Source organism: Amborella trichopoda, chromosome 4 (genome assembly GCF_054954075.1).
Source record: "Amborella trichopoda isolate Santa Cruz 75 chromosome 4, AtrichopodaSantaCruz75HAP2 v2.0, whole genome shotgun sequence".
NCBI classification, from domain to species: Eukaryota; Viridiplantae; Streptophyta; class Magnoliopsida; order Amborellales; family Amborellaceae; genus Amborella; species Amborella trichopoda.
In genome coordinates this window covers 14,119,389-14,134,580 of record NC_142339.1, presented here as the reverse complement: position 1 = coordinate 14,134,580, position 15,192 = coordinate 14,119,389, and the positions used below count along the sequence as shown (strand labels likewise).

At 35.6% G+C, this 15,192-nt stretch overlaps 1 protein-coding gene across 1 annotated transcript; it reads right to left on the bottom strand.

Moving 5' to 3' along the window:
• Window positions 1-1,226: 1,226 nt before the first annotated feature.
• On the bottom strand, window positions 1,227-2,093 carry LOC110007975 (serine/threonine-protein kinase MPS1). Its single transcript, XM_020672582.2, has 2 exons — window positions 1,887-2,093; window positions 1,227-1,715 (listed from the first exon to the last, which is right to left on the bottom strand). Exons 1-2 carry the CDS (start codon window positions 2,073-2,075, stop codon window positions 1,227-1,229), a joined length of 678 nt encoding a protein of 225 aa, XP_020528241.1. The 5' UTR covers window positions 2,076-2,093.
• Between the last annotated feature and the right edge of the window lie 13,099 nt (window positions 2,094-15,192).

The following is a 15,192-nucleotide window of genomic DNA, read 5'->3' as shown; positions in this document are numbered from 1 at the left end:
TCTAGTTCATGAGTTGTTGGATTAAAGCCTTCAAGAACTTATAATTCATTTTAATATTTTTATTTCTTAAAAACGAAGCAATCTACAGAATTTGAGATCAAAAGAAGTCCACACAATTCACCAAGCTAAAAATACTCTTGTTTTCTTTCCAAGAGTGGCGAGTTTGTATTTAAAATGTTTTCTCTCCTCTTAAAGTTTGGGAAACGTTCTATACTTCCCCGACAATGTAGAAGATCTGTACTTCCCCTACCATCCAGCCGTCCAATTTTGATCAAGTGAGACACTCACCATTTGATCTTAGATCTGATGCCTCAGAGTATTTTATTTTTAATCTTTTTATAAAAATTGTATGAATATGAAATTTGGTAGTGTCATCTTCTCATTGGCATGTACCAACAAAAAAAATTAAATTTAATTTTTCGATAAAATATACTGACTAAAATACCCCTTAAAAATTTCAGGGGTATTTTTTTTATTGTATTTTACTGCGAATATTTTTTTACAAGTGCTAGAATGATAGAGGATTAGACACCCAAAATTTGGTATCAAAATATTTTATAAAAAATTAAAAATAAAATAGTGTTGTGATTGGCGCAATCTTAGCCCTCCATTCAGAATGGATGGTTAGATAAGAAGAAGTATATAAGTTCATGTTGTAAGGGAAGCATAGAAAGCTTGCCCCGTAAATATTTAAATTTTTTTCTCTTTTAGTTTTCTTAGAGGAGCACAATATTCTTATCTCTCATGCAGAATGTTTTTTCTCATTATTTTGAAATATTGGGGTCCATTTTAAAATGTCATATGCTTATTTTAAATAAAATTTACTTTTTTAATGTGGGATTGTCTACAAAGAGACGATTTATCTTTTTTAGATGGAAGTCACAATCATTGTAATGTTCTCAAAAAATTGGACTGTTTCTATTCAATCTTGAGACTTTTTTTTTATATATATGTTTATAGGGCGCAATTAGGAAAAAAAAATTTAGTGAGGTTAATCTATATGTTAAAAAGGTTATATCCCCAAAAATTTGAGGTCCTAAAATTTATCCAAGGTGGGGTTTTACCGGGAGTCCCGAACGACTAGAATATATTTGGATTATGTTGGACTAATTTTCTTGTTGCTATCGATATTTTTAAAAGATAATGTGATACTTAATTTTTAGATTTTCCAAGTATATGTTTTTTAGCCTAAATCCTCATACGAAAGTGATATTTTTAGTGAATTCTTAAATTTCTCTCAATTGCTTTGAGCTTCCATCAACATTTAAAATGAGCTTCTGCAGTTGGGTACAAAGTTTAACAATTTGTGGGACAGATTCGTGATCTTGGGCAATCTGCATAATAAGTTTACATTGTTTGTCTTGTGAAGAAGGGATATGGGGTGGTACTGGAGGAGAGAGAAAAGGATGCTTAAGCAGCTGTGGGATCCTCCACCTCTCACTGCGCTCACACGTAAGCCACTTTTTCATGAGGTCAAGCAACCAAGGGTTTGACACAGGGCCATAACAGATCTTATGGTTCCTGTCGGTTATTACCTTGAATTTGGCCCAAAAGGTCTTATAGTCTGCAAATGGAGTTTTCCCATAGACCATTTGATATAAAATACAGCCCAGGGACCATATATCAGATGCACGCTCACATTTGATGGTGTTTCCTTTGGAGTCTTGTTCGTTGCACATGAAAGCCTCCGGGGACATGTAATTTAGGGTGCCCACCTACAATGTCAATGTCAAATGATCAAAGGCTTGAGTCCTTGGGTTTCGAAAGACTTCATATAATGAGAGAAAGAACAAAAGAAGCTCCAAACAAGAAGTCCAACAACATTTACTCCCAAGAATGCCATGCTAAAAGAGACGAAACGTGAGAGAGAAAGAGACACAGAAAACCTGTGAATCCCGCTGAATGTGAGTGGTATCGCTTTGTATTGCATTGGCTATGCCAAAGTCGATCAACTTCAACGAACCCTTGACGAGAAGGAAATTTGCAGGTTTCAAGTCAGAGTGCACGATACGCTCCTCATGTATTGTGTTCACAGCCTTAAGAATTTGTGCAAGAACAGTACCATTTGGTTTCATAAGGCCACAAGTCTGGTTTTAAGTTACACAACCAACAAAAAATAGACTCGATTTGCAAATTAAACAAAAGGAAAAGCATATATATTATGTAACCATCCCCTCTATGTAAAAAGATATAAAACCTGATGTCTGTAGGTGGTAAATGGTTTTTAGATGCCATAAACACCGAATTTGAGCAGACACTACCATTCCCCATCTTTTTAATGATAATTGATATTACATTTATTAAAGGAAGGGCTTACTATGTGACCCCACCCACATATATGGTTTATGTGACCCCTGGTCTCAGCCATCAGATCTGAGTGGATGGCTGAGATGGTTTGAGTCACAATGTCGCAAGCTAGCACTTAAACATCAGATCTTGATCAAACAGCTCACGGTGTTTTATTTTTTATTTTTACATTTTATTCTACAAATAATTTTGAAGCCAAATTTGGGGCATGCATAGATCTAACAAGGGCGCACATGATAAAATATTAAAAAAATATTTCCCATGATTAAAAATTACTAGAATACCCCTGAAAATTGTAGGGGCATTTTTGCTATTTATTTTTATATAAAATATTTTTTTTTTTACTTTTTCTAGGTTCACCCTAATTTTTTTATGGGATGCCCAAAATTTCATCAAAAAATGTTTTGTAGAAAAAAAATGAAAAATAAAACAGTGTTTGACTTGACATTATGATAGGAACAATCGTAGCCGTTCGATTTAGATCGAATTGCCAAGAAGTGGCGTCGCATATAACTTATATGTTGTTGGGGTCACAGAAACATTTTCCCTTATTAAAAGCTATAAAAATTCACCAGCCTATCATTAATTGATTCAATCCAGCACTTCTTTTAAGTTTTGAACAGGATTGTTCAGAAGACAGCTGGTTTACGCCAATTCAAACTAACTCAACCACTTGTCCATTCTTAATATCTTTGAGGTCCGAGGTCACAATCCCAGAACCAGTGTGTTCTCAATCAACCAGCCAAACTGACATGCTTAACGGTTCAGTGGGCCACATAATCAAAGTCTAATAAGGATTGGATGAATACAACTCTACTGAACCTGTAATTTCAGTTTTAGTAACACTGATTTCGATCTACGGCTTTTGGGAAAAGCACTAGTTTGGTTCATCATTTATCAATTAACCCACCAACAAACCAAAACTTCGAAGAATAATCCAAAGAAGATATTTAACTGTCATCAAAGTGGACTGGTTGACCAAAAAACAATAATACAAAATCATGGAATATTTGGTGCCTGAAAATTTGAAAACCATGAAACTGTATTTTTTTTTTGAAAACCATGAAACTGTATTTTTTTAGTGCATTTGACTCTTGTGTGTGTGTGTACTGTAGATGTACATGTAACGGGAAACAGGCACAACAGAAAAATGTGCCAGCGGGATTGAGATTATACAAATTACAATGCTGTGAGATTTATGGAAAAAAAGAATAGGGGTGGCAAGAGGGGATAGATAAAGTGGAAGATAAAGAGGGAATTGAAGGGCAGGCGTTTCTGGCAAGCATCGGTTAGTGGGCAACACTACAAGGTTTTGCCTTGCAGCTCCTAGTTTTGCTAGTGAGTATGGTTCAAAATTGGCTTCTCTCTAGGGTGTTTGAAGGCCATCTATAGGGGGCTGATTGAATAATAGTTGGTCACAGTTGAGGTCTAGGCTCCAAGCGCAAGGGGGTTTTTTGCAGGCCTAATCAATGAAATTTTGGAAATCTCATTCCGCCAAGAGGTTGAGGCCCCAAACAGTATTCAAAAGTTTGGCCTTCCCATAAGGCCTTTGCTTCAGCCATCACTGAGGTAGCCACCTCGATCAAGCATGAGAAGGAGAGCAAGTTGTTTCCCAAGTGGTCTCTAAACAAACCTCCTATCCCAGCTGTGCCAGCGTTACCCAGGGAGCAATTCAAGGTTGAATTTGATGGTATCTAACCATGCAGGAATCTATATGTTCGATCTAGAGATAGACACGGGCATGTAGGACAAGTAATGCTTTCAATTCAGTAGGAAGTCCCCAGTGCCCAGTCCGAAACTCTTTGATATTCCTGGCCCAACAGATAGTTAAAACCAAGACATTATCCTCCATACACTCTTACTCTTACTGATGGTTTCCCAAATAGTTGAAGGGACTGGAAGAGAATTGGAAGTGATATCAGGATCAGGAGCGGTGGGATAGTGAAAGACTAGAACATCCCCATGGTTGGGAGCAATGTCCATACAATTCATAGCTTAGGGATCACGATCCCAGCCTTTCGAGGATCCTGATCCAGATATTTTTAGATCTCAATTCCAAGCTTTCAAGGATCTTGCTTCGAAGCTTAAAGAGTACATATAATCTAAAAGTATACATACTCGTTAAAGTAGGGATCTCTTTGTTCATAAACCCAAGCAATGTAGTTATATTAAAGGATAAAAGTATGGCTTCATTACTAGCTGGCCCAAAAAACATCATTTTGATCGTTATCTTAGTCTTCAAGGTCGAGAATGAGATCCCTAATAGTGGGGATCAAGATTCCTAACAGAGGAAATCGAGATCCCAAAATTAAAAAATCGAAATACTTTGAAGATGTTAGGGATCTCGAGTTTCCAAAATTAAAAAATCAAGATACTTTGAAGATCCCTTTCTTGAAACATGGGAGCACGATCGCAGCAACTGTTGTTTGCCCACAAAGATCCAGGAGCCTCGTTCGAGCCTGACCACCCATAGGATAGCCAGGCTAGAAGATCTCCAAAGGAGGAGACTTGAGGTTGGGAAGGGAGTTGAATAGTAGGCCTGGAACAGTTGCTCAATGTAGTATGGCCAAACCCAGTTCCAGCCGAAGCATTGAAGAGTGGCTGGGCAGATATGCTAAGTGACATTGTGGGAGCAGGTGGTCTGCTATCTCCTCAGCCTTTGAGCACATCAAGCATCTTTTAGGTACTTGCACACCCTTCCTTTGAAGTTGGTTCTCTGTGAGAATCTCAAGGGAGATAGGCAACCAGGTTGACGCCTGAATTTTGGGGGAGCAGACCTAAACCTGGCCGACTTGAGACCACTAAGGCAGTTGGTTGTTGACATTAGAGTGCAGCAGGAGATCACATGGGAAACTCCCAACTCAGTGATGTAGGAAAAATTGAGGGAACAATAAAATTAGCAAGAAACAAGTCAAACACAAGTAATTTTACAGAAACCCTAAGGCTTTCTCCCACCAAGTGCTCAAGCCTTAGGCTTCTTTTACAAGACAGTCTTTCTTTTTTTAAAGAGAAATACATGAATGACTCTACAGCCCATCCATGCCTTTATTTATATCAAAGACTTATTATTTTAGAAAATATATGTCCATACAATTAACTTTTGATCAAAAAGTTCTAACAATTAACTTAAATATAAACTACACTCCATAACTTTAATTAAAATATCTAAAAAGCCTCTAACTGATCCAACATTGAAATAAATAAAAAAAACTACAAAACCCATAGAATTCCTAAAAACTAACAAACCCTAGAAATAAACCCTAAAACTAAAATTTAAGTATACATCTCTTAAAATTGAATAGAAATTAAAAATAAATAATTTTGCCCTCCATCATTCTCCTCTGGTTGGAAAAAACTCATCATGAAGTTTTGAAATGTGCTAAGATGAATTTAACATCAAAACTACATCTTCAACCTGCTTCTTTTTTGTTGGCTCATATACTATTTGTGGTAAAAATAATTCCTTAAGAAATGGATCCTAATATGTAGGTTGAGGAATCAGGGCTACAATTTGCATATTCTAAATCGAGCATGCTTTCACCTCTTCAATATTGATGAGTGCTCCACCTCTTCAATACTAATGAGATCTTCAACAGCCATGATTTGGATCAGTCCTCTTGTTGCCTTCTCTCCATATTCTTCACCCTCTTCCAAAATATCTTCACCATCATCTTGATCCTTATCATAGATGGGATCTCCTAAAAAATCTTGTTGTTCATCTGAGTATATGTCGAAGATTGCTAGTGAATTCCAATCAACAAATTGTTGACATTCGATGCAATCTGTGTCAAAATAAAAAATATCATCCTTCAAATCGAAAACCCTAGAGTGATGTTCCCCACATCTAGGTCTTCTGTCACTATCTCATTACCCAACTCCAAACGCGGAGCACGAAAATGAAAAGGCTTGTACTCGTGATCCTCTTGGGTGATGACTGTCTTGCCCATTATTGAGGCTCGTGTACTGCTACGCCAACTGCTGTACTTGCCTTTCAAGTTCCTCAATTCTGTCATCTATGGAGTCACATAGCAGATCTACGAAAATCCCCCTTCTACGACCCCTTCTCGCTACCATGGGTTCACTGAAATCACAAACCCTATCCAAATCATACAATGAGTACCAGTTCGCCAAATGCATTGGTTCGGAAGGAGCAACAAACCCATAAGCTCAACCAACTCCTCATCTTGGAGATTACGTTTAAAGCTTGGCCTCCAAGCATGTTGGTCCGCAACGACCTAAAATGAGCGACTCATCATATTTTCGTGATTGCTGGTTATAGCATCGTTGTTTAAATGCCTGAGATTACGAATTCATTTTAGGAATCGGAACTGCGAAATAGCAGCTGGCTAGAAGATTCTTGTTTTCGGAATCAACGTACAAGGGGACTTGTGGGAAATGAAATTCCTACATTACAGAAATCAAGATTCGACCGAAATGGAATAGAAATCCCTACATATATGGGATTAAGTTTCCGATCTCTTCAGAATCAAGTTTCTAACCTATTCGAAATCGACCATATGCAATCGATATTCCTTCATATACATAATAGAGATTATGACATCTTTAAAATTGAGTTTCTGATGCATTTGGAATCGAGATTCATATCAATTTGGAATCGGGTTTCAATCCACCGGGCCATCGAGATTTGTAACTTTTTCAACCCCCTTAGTGTCAAGATCCCTACATCAACGGCATCTCATGCCTCAACAACTTAGAACCTCATCAAGCAATGAAGATCAGAAGTCTCTAAGACTTGAAGAATGGTTTCTTAGATTTGAAGTCAATGTACAGACTATTGAGCATCAGACACAGAATCAGAATTAAGGTCAATTAATAGACACTCCTGGTCCACTTAGGGAAATTTCCTATAAAAGATACAAATATCGCCTCCTATATTTTTAAAATGTGATTTGATTTCATTATTATAGTTCACAATGGGATTTTATTTGTGCCATGGTGTTGTTTATGTTGCAGTATGTGCCTTTAATACTAAGGGTGAAGATGTGCAGTATTCAATTTTTAATATTACAAAGCCCAAGTTCTCTTTTCTTAGATTTGAAGTCAATGTATTGACTATTGAGCCTCAAACACAAAATCAAAACTAAGCTTAATTAATAGACACTCCTAGTCCACTTAGGGAAATTGTCTATAAAAGATACAAATATCATCTCGTCTATTTTTAAAATGTGATTTGATTTCATTATTATAGTTCAAAATGGGATTATATTTATGCCATGGTGTTGCTTATATTGCAGTACGTGCCTTCGATACTGGCGGTGAAGATGAGAAGTATTCAACTTTTAATATTGCAAAGCCCAAGTTCTCTTAATTTTAATACTCCAACACCCAAGTAATACTTGCCTTTGTTGCCTACAAAAGATATTGGAATGATGCTTTTTAATAACTTAACTCCAAACATTTGCATTGCGTATGAAAGTTGATTTATGGATCAATAATTCGACAATGTGTTCATCGAATTATTATTTAGAGAATATGAACTACAAGAAACAATCATCTCCAAACCGATTTCCAAATTACTTAAATCAAAATCCATAAATATTTGAACTAATCCATAAGTCACAGCCTTGTGCATCTAAAATATTAGTATTTGATTTGTGGTATTACAATTCTAAGAAAATCAAATCAAGATTCTATGAGGATGGAAGCAAGATTCAATGTTCGATTAATTTGTGGTTTCTTGCATCTACAAATTGCAATATTTGGTGTTCAAGAATCTGGATTCGAAAAGAATTGAATCAACTATCATTATAAGTGGAATCCAAATTCAACAATATAGAATCAAGATTCATCAATTAAGGAATCGGCAATTAGTAAATATTAGAAACGAGATTCTCTAAGTGTTGGAATCAAGATTCCTAACTGCACAAAAACGAATTTTGTGAAGATTTCTTGTCAGAGTCACCGAATCCAAATAGGAATCGCGACCTTAGGTGAGAGTTTCTGGATTCTATGGGCTATAGAGAAGAGTCTGGAGAAGGGGGAGTCTAAAGTTGACTCCCCAACATAGAGATCCTTCTAGAATTTGATTATATCACCCCATGTTCAATTTGAGAATATTTTGATGCTTCTAGTGAAATTTTTGAGCTAGGCTCAAATTTGATTGTTTAGAACCTCGGCTCTATATAAAATTTTTCCTTTAATATACACTCTTTTTATTCTATTGACCGACTATAGAAAAGCAAAATTCTAAAACAAATCTAAAAAGTGCTTTTTGAGCTTTTTAGTGAAATGCTTAGATGTAGGATATGCAATGATTTTTTACTTTGCTAAAGTTTTAGATTGCTTTATTATCACTAGATAAACAATATTAAAGAAGAAAAAATTGATTTTGAATTTGAATTTGTAGGTCTAGATCATGAAACTCATCAAATGGATAGTGGAGATTCATTCTGAGAAGGAACTCATTTTCCTAGGGTGTATATTGATCTTTTTAATTTTGGTATTGATTATTGGATCATGATAGTGTGTGTGACAATTTGGGGTTATAAAAATGCCACTAACATGGTTTTCTAGAAGTATGGTTTAATTATACTATAATAACACAGTGACATGAAATTATTATTAGAAGGGTTACACACACACACACACATACACACACACACACACACATACACACACACACACACACACATACACACAGACATCATTTGTCTTTAGTATAAGGTGGTCACAAAAATTTTGATCATTGGATGTGAAATTGGGTGGTTGTAATTAATCCATCAAAAAACATTTTCTCAAAGTATGTAATACACCCAAACTATCATATTTCACATCAGATGGTTATAACTTCTGAGTAATTGTATCCTCCTTAGAGGTGATATTAAGGTTATAAGCTATTAGATTTCATTAGAGCTACTATTCTGTGGCAGATTTACAACGTAACGAAATATCTTTTGATGGGGCTTCTTTAAGTATTGATGGTGTTAAAGATCGTATCGTAATATCTTTTGATGGGGCTTCTCTAAGTATTGATGGTGTTAAAGATCGTATCATAAAATCTTTATGGGACTGGTTGTCTTTCACTCCAGAAGGTCGGGGTGTTCTTCAGACTGACATTTTTTGTCAATTTGATAAACATAGTTTTCTCGTTCTCCTCTTTGGGGCGTCCTCATTGGACTTAGAAGTTACTTTTGGAAAGTTTTCTCAAACTCATTTTTTATTGTAGCTCTTTAGGTAATCGAGACCCTGCTGGTATTGGTGATCTTCTTCGTAATCATGAGGGGTTAGTTTTATTCTCTTGCCTGTCCTTGTGGCTCCACCACGGCTAATGAAGCTGAAATGAGTTCCCAATTACATGGACTGAAAAATTATTGATGATAGGGGCTTCTCTAGAGACATTTTTATCGAAAGAGATTCTTCGAATTTTGTTAAATGGTATAGGTAGGAGTAGAGGATCTCTTGGTCCTTACATGACCTCTGAGTCAAAATCCGGGATGCTTGTGCTATGCCTAGCCTACGGGTCTCTTATTGCCATACCTATCGTGAGGCTAATGATGTAGCAGATGGTCTCGCTATGCTTGGAGTTCATCTTCCTTCTATGCTTATCTCTTCTGATTTGATACCTTCATTGTAATATCATGATTTTTAAGCATCTATTTAATATGAGCTCATAACATTCATCAAAAAAATAAAATAATTGTGACCTTCTTGTATTAAAGATAAATGGTCCCATCGTATACAATCCATGAGTGAAGTTCAAAATAGTCATTAGTGAAGTTCCAATCCATGAGTGAAGTTCAAAATAGTCATTAGTGAAGTTCCATAAGTATTCACTCGTGTTATCATCATCTTGACCCTGGCAAACATGTTTGAAAAAAAAATGCTTGAAAGGATATAAAATATCAACAAATGGCAACAATTCAGTTAGATGCATCGTCAAATCAGATCATTTCAAGAGCTTTATTTTATTAAGGTCTTCATTTGGTCTCTTAAGACAATTCCTTGTGGTAAGAGAAATACTGTCAAGATGGTTAATGGAGTGTGAGAAATTACATGGGACCCGGGAGTATGCAACAACTATCCCATGCATATGTGTTTGTATGAGAAAAAAAAAAAACCCTACAAAATTGCAACCATTTTGAAAGGGTGGTTTCTATAGGGTTTCAACGTCCAACCACCAATTTTATCATAATACGTGATTTTGGTGTAAAAGATTCTTAGGATATCTCAAAATCTATTTCAATATGTAATCATAAAATTTTAAATTTCAAAAATAGTTAAAATCAAGTAGATCTATAAATATATCAAAATCTTGAAAAGGAAATTTTTAAATAATGTGTTACAAGATGCACTATTTCTGGGACTCAAAATCCCATACATCTCGATATCGAGATGATTAATTAGAGAGTTTTTTTCAATATTAAAACAAACTTTCCCGACGGATTTTTTAGGTGCATCTTTAATTCTACATTTTAAAGTACCTACCATATATAAAAAATTTCCTTTTAAAAAATAAAGGCGTGTTGAAACCCAAATTTATACAAAAACATATCGATTTCATCCAGATGATCTATACAATATAAAAATAGAGTTTTGATTTCTAATTTATTATATTATATTTTTCTTGTAATTAGGGATGTCCCCTCAACTTATTGGAGGGCACCTAGAACAAATAAAAAATAAAACATTTCTAATAAAATTAAATGACCAAAAGCCCTTGCAACTGTCAAGGGCATTCTTATTTCATTGCTAGTACTGCTTTTTAGCTATTATCATCACGCTCGCCCATATTCAATGTCTGCAGACCCTAAATTATGCTCAAAATTAATTTATACAAAATAATAAAAATAAAAAACTATGAGCCATTGGATCAAGGTCTTATGCTCAAAAGCCAACTTGTGATTGTAACTCAACTCATCCCAATCGTCTACACAAATTGGATGCCTGAGAGCTGAGGTCCCATATGCTTTATATGAGGGTGACACTATCTATAAAATTTTCTTTAAAAAAAATGAAAAATTTATGTGCATATCTTATATAATTTACAGTAATTAATCCGTTATTGCTTGCATACCCATTTTCACACTTTTTTCAAAATAACTAAATTGCCCGCATTTCACCTATACAATATCAGAAATTATGCATACTCTTAAATTATTTCTGTTCCGATCATAGAAATCCGACATCTGGAAATTTGAAATTTAGGTTTTTCCTATTTTTTAATATATGAAATATTGGAGGTGGATAACACAACAACTTTCCCAATTTTACACAATATACGTTTTTGAATATATGAAATCTTGGAGGTGGATGACACAACAACTTTCCCAATTATACACATTTTACGTTTTTCCTATTTTCGGATTGAAAATCCAAAGTTTCACTAATATATGAAACATTGGAGGTGGATGACACAACTTTCCCAATTTTACACAATATTCTCCGGATTTTTTTAAATTTTTTTTTTTGATATTCATAATCTGAAAATCTGATATTTTGGTTTTACCTATTTTCAGATATCGAAAATCCAAAGATTTAGATTTTGAATCCAAAATATTGCTAATCGATTATACACATTTTTTTTTTTGGAATTTTAAAGGTAAAATTTTTTTACATAAATTTTGGGTTTTTGAATTCTGATTTCTAAAATTAAAAATACAACCAGACTTGAAGAATGTTTAATTTTAGATCCCCAAGATCTGAATTATGACTACTTGGTGATTTTAAAGAATTTGTGAAAACGGATATGAACTTAATAGCAGAATAATTAGTTTTTTTTCTTCCCTATTATATTGCACACTTATTTTTATCAAATTTAGCTTTGAAAAGATACTCCTAAGGCTTTAATCCCAGAGAATGTGAATGAGAGAGCATGAAAGCATGAGAGGAGCTATAGTAGGGGTGGCAATGGGTCAGGTCGGGTCTGTGTCAACCTGGACCCTGCCTGAACCTGTCTCAAACCGCATCTAGGATTTTGGATGCAAACCCAACCCAGTTTGGGTGTTGGCCTAGAACCTAGCAAACTATTTTAAAAGATATTAAAAAATATCTCCATAGACCATATTTTCAACTTTCATTTCTTCTTGAACCCAAAATTTCAAAACCTATCTTCTAACCCCTCAAATAACTTTACCTTTTCTTGTTCTAACTTTTAGCCCAAACAAATTATTAAAGACATCTTTTTTCTAACTCTCTCTCCTCACGTGTTTCAATCTCTCGCCTGACATGTTTCTCTCTCTAGAGTGGTCATGTTCAGAATTCTCTCTCTTCTTCTTACCCACCTTCTCTCTAGCTTCTCTCTTGTTCTTACTCTCGGCCTGCAATGGGTCACCAGAATTTATTATCGAGGTATTGTGGCTAACCAAGCCCTTTCTTGATAGTTCTAGTGAGCTCCAAAAGCCTATCGGCCATAGTCGAATTCCCATGATCGACATGAGAAACGATTGAGAAGTTCATGATTCTTTCAGACGGGAACAAGCTCAAATCAATGACAATTTCTCTACTAGAATGGTTACTTTACCAAAGTAAAGTAAGTCCCACCGGCCTATGCTCTTTGGTCCCATTAGGCAAGCAGATGGTTCTTCAACGGCAACCATAGGCTTGCTTTGTCAACGACAGAGTGTGTACTCTTGCACATTCCTCAGACAAAGATAGGCTCCTTTACTCTAAAGCTTGGCTGACAACGGAACAATCTTCTAGCGAGATCAACATGCTAAAATGCATGTTCCTGAGGTCAGAGCACCCCACCAAACTACATTTGCCCTATGGTTGCCCAGCTGCTGCAGCTTGTTAATTTTTCAGGGTTTGCAACATGAAAAGAGAAAAAAAAATGGCAGCCAAAGCTCAAATGATAAAAAAAATTTCATTCCAAAGAAAGGCCAAGTTACAAAAAGATAGAGATTCATAAATACAAAAAGCCTCCAAATAAATAAAATCGATGATAATAGATCATTGAGTCTAGCTTGAAAGCTCGCTTTTGGCATGCTCAAGCTGACGCAATTCTTCAGCAGTAACCGGAGTTCTCATCGGCAGCTCCAAGTCCGGCCAATCTAGCTTTGATGATTTTCTTGAGGTGGGTTTCAAGGGGTTTCTGTTATGTGTTATGATTCAGTTGGGATTTTCTCTTTAGGTAAGGGAGGAGGGGAAGTGGGAGGAGGTGGTGGTGATTTTAGGAGGGGTAGGGGAAGTGGGAGGTGACATGGCAGAGGACAGGAAAGAGTGCACGGAGTAGCTGACAGGGCTGGCAATGTGGCTCCTGTATGTGCAGGGGGAGGCGGCGGCGCCCACCAAGGACTGCTGCAGGGTGCTGAAGCAGGTGGTGGAGAAGAGTGAAAAGTGCTTATGCATCCTTATCAAATACTCCACTGACCCAACCACCGCATCAAGAACAACACCTCGCTCACTGCCAAGCTACCCTACTCTTGTAGCGCCTCCGTCAATAAACTCCACTGCCCAGTTTAAGCTCTAACCTCTCTCTCTCTAACCTCTTTCGGGTTTCAATGGTGGTTGTGGTGGTCGTTTTAGAAGGGGAGATAGACAGAGAGAGAGGTTTGGTAGGTTAATCGGGGGAGAGAGAAAGGGAATCATGACAAGAGAGAGAGGGGTTTAGAAACAATGACTTTTTTTAGGTTGTTTGGGACAAAACAATTAATAAAAAATTAATAAAATATGCTTAGGGGTTTAGAAGATATAAAAGAGTGAATTTCTATGTAGTAAGATATGATTTGAAACCTTAGGTCAATAGAGAAATGGAAGTTGAAAATGATGTCTATAGAGATATTTTCCCTTTCTAATATATATACACCATAGATACATAGGAAAATTTATTAAAATATATATTTCAAAAAATATAATATATATATCATATATGTGTGTATATACATATATATAAAAAGGCCATTTATCTTTTGTATATGGAGGTCACAATCATTCCTATTCATCAGATGTCAAATTGATGGCCGACTACAAAAAGATCATTTATCTTTTATACATGGAGGTTACAACCATTCCTACTCATTAGATGGCAAATTGGATGGCTTGGCGGTGAGTTAAGATTTTTTTTGTTTGGAACTTTATATGTATTCAATGACACTCTTACAACCACCCAATTTGAAATTTAAGGGACAAGAACGATTGTGACCTCCATGTACAGAAGATAAATAGTCTAACAATCAAATATTTTAAATATGTGTGTGTATATGCATATGTTTGCGTAGGTTGCCCTCGATTTGTTATAGTTGAAGATAAACACACTTCAACAAATATTGCAATCTTGGGAGCAAAAATTTAAGAATTTTGTTGCTCTTACTCGAGAGTAAAAGAATATTTTTCCATTTAAATTCAAGAAGTTTTCTTGAAACCCTAAACATTAAATTGGAAACAATGTTAATCTATTTTTATTTTTGTTAAACTTAAACCATGATGGAAATGATCTCATTCTTGAAATGATAACCAATATACTCCCAAGAAAGATACTTGGAAACAGATCCACAGATCCAATGGACAGTAAATTATTGCTGCCAACCACGTTTGGATAAGCATGATATATTATTCCTCTTAGTGTCTCTCAACTATGCATAGCATTAAAAATTCAGGTTTCTCCGATAAATATGGCAAAGCAATCCTGCTAAAGCAAAATACAGCAGCTTGAAGAGAAGAGCAGGAAAGGAAATGGAGAATTCAAATGTCCATGCTATTCACGTGAACATCCTGACCGTTTCTTTGAACAATTCTCAAGCAAGGACCTACCCCAAATGCTTTCAGCTTTCGGGGTTAATGGTATCCGAGTTGGGGATGAAGGTGAATTTTTATGTTACTTATTATCTATTAAAATATATATATATATATATATATATATATATATATATATATATATATATATATATATATGAGTAATGATCCTATAGGACCCTCCTCCACCCATGT